Source organism: Sinocyclocheilus grahami, unplaced genomic scaffold (assembly GCF_001515645.1).
Source record: "Sinocyclocheilus grahami isolate Dianchi unplaced genomic scaffold, SAMN03320097.WGS_v1.1 scaffold33031.1, whole genome shotgun sequence".
Taxonomy (NCBI): domain Eukaryota; kingdom Metazoa; phylum Chordata; class Actinopteri; order Cypriniformes; family Cyprinidae; genus Sinocyclocheilus; species Sinocyclocheilus grahami.
The window spans coordinates 1-1,885 of NW_015521722.1; the positions used below are offsets into that span (position 1 = coordinate 1).

General features: G+C 38.1%; 1 protein-coding gene across 1 annotated transcript; it reads left to right on the forward strand.

Moving 5' to 3' along the window:
* Positions 1-1,105: 1,105 nt before the first annotated feature.
* Positions 1,106-1,879, forward strand: LOC107580415 (tubulin alpha chain-like; the record flags this gene model as incomplete). The annotated part of the gene is made up of 4 exons (XM_016266126.1): positions 1,106-1,139; positions 1,247-1,469; positions 1,594-1,742; positions 1,847-1,879. Coding segments are annotated over exons 1-4 (408 nt in total), but the record flags the coding sequence as incomplete, so codon positions are not given.
* Positions 1,880-1,885: the final 6 nt, after the last annotated feature.

The following is a 1,885-nucleotide window of genomic DNA, read 5'->3' on the forward strand; positions in this document are numbered from 1 at the left end:
TTACCTTTTACAACCACTAGGGGTCGGTATAAAAACTTATCCCATCTCAAGAGTTCACCTAAAGTTAACATTAAAGTTGAATGAGTTTAGAAAGTGACAGTAGACATATGTAGTCAGTATTTATCTGTAGGAAGAAGAAATAAATTACCAAACAGTATGCAAATGTGAAAAACCCTATATTCTGAAATCCAAACTAGTCCAAAAACCAATGACATACTTGTTTTTTTGGGGGGAAGTTGTTTAGTTGTAATAACAATACATGCCAGAGAAAGGCTGGAAGCATGAAACAGTGAAATTCAAACTTCTACACACATTAAGAGTAAAAGTCTTACTTCTGAAGTAAAGTGATCCCTGTACGGTCATGTTTAAGAATATATTGCTTTAAAGGCACCTTCGTAAACTGATTCATGTAGTCACAGAGACATAAAATTGATCAATTAAGAACTATAAACTTAATTCTGCTCACATTCAAACAGGCTTTGCCTAAGTAGAAGACACTCAGGCTAAGGTTACAAGAAAAAAGACGTGATGCAGTTTTCAGGAAGCTACATAAAGCAAAATTTAAGGTACATAGTTCTCAGTATCTATACAAGTCAATCTGAGCTATTGTATTACTATTTTTCACTCTCTTGCAACAAACCTCATTCAGAGCACACACAGAGGATATCGCATTACTCTCTGTAATAAGAGGAGCCATTATTAATTTATGAAAGTGGTTCCTCTGCATGAGTAACCTACAAATTCTTTCTTAGATATATGCTTCTTTGTGTTGAGAATACATCAACCAAGATTTTGCACATGTAAAGGCATACAGTTTGCTCAGCTGTGCTTTTGTCAAAATGCTCCCCAGAGGATCAAAGAAGCTTTTTGTCATATTGTTCATCAGTCTATTCAAATTCATAACTTGCACTAACAATAAACTATTCCTATGAGTGTAGGAGGTGCTAACCTCATTTTCCTTTTTGTCTTCCTCCTTTTTCCGCCTGAAGATAGTATCGACATCAGCGGCTTCTCCGATTACAAGGAACACTGTTACCGCATGATGCTCCAGGTATAAATATGTTCTGTGTCAGACTTTTGACACATTTAGAGCTTCATTCCGAACCCTGAGCATCGGCTGGAAGACAAAATACAATATGGTAACATATATCAACTTTTCATCTATTACACATTATTTCAGTATTGGTATATTTAGTCTGTATGACTAAATAAATTAATATAAAAATAAATAATTCTCAATCTGCAGCGTGAGTGCATTTCCGTCCATGTTGGCCAAGCTGGAGCACAGATTGGTAATGCATGCTGGGAGCTTTACTGTCTGGAGCACGGTATCCAGCCGGATGGACAGATGCCCAGTGATAAGACAATAGGAAGAGGAGACGATTCCTTCAACACATTCTTCAGTGAGACGGCTTCAGGAAAACATGTTCCACGTGCCATCTTTGTTGATCTGGAACCCACCGTGATTGGTATGTGAACATTTTTGGTTTAAAAAGGGTTTAAAACAGCATGTACATGAGAATACCACAATGGTGTCCTTTTAGTAAATTAAGAGGGAAAAAATCTGATTGAAATTGCCTTCTTTGAATGCAGATGAAGTACGGACTGGCACCTACCGCCAGCTCTTTCACCCAGAACAACTCATCACTGGAAAAGAGGACGCTGCCAATAACTATGCCAGGGGACACTACACCATTGGCAAGGAGATCATTGATTCAGTCCTCGATCGTATCCGCAAACTGGTAATAGTTTTCGGTCTGATAAAGCTACTAAAGCTGTAAGAATGGACTGAAATTGGTGTATTGCATTCTTTTTGCTAAGCTCTCTTTCTCCTCTTTTCCAAAAGAGTGATCAGTGCACTGGCCTCCAAGGTTTCCTGGTGTTC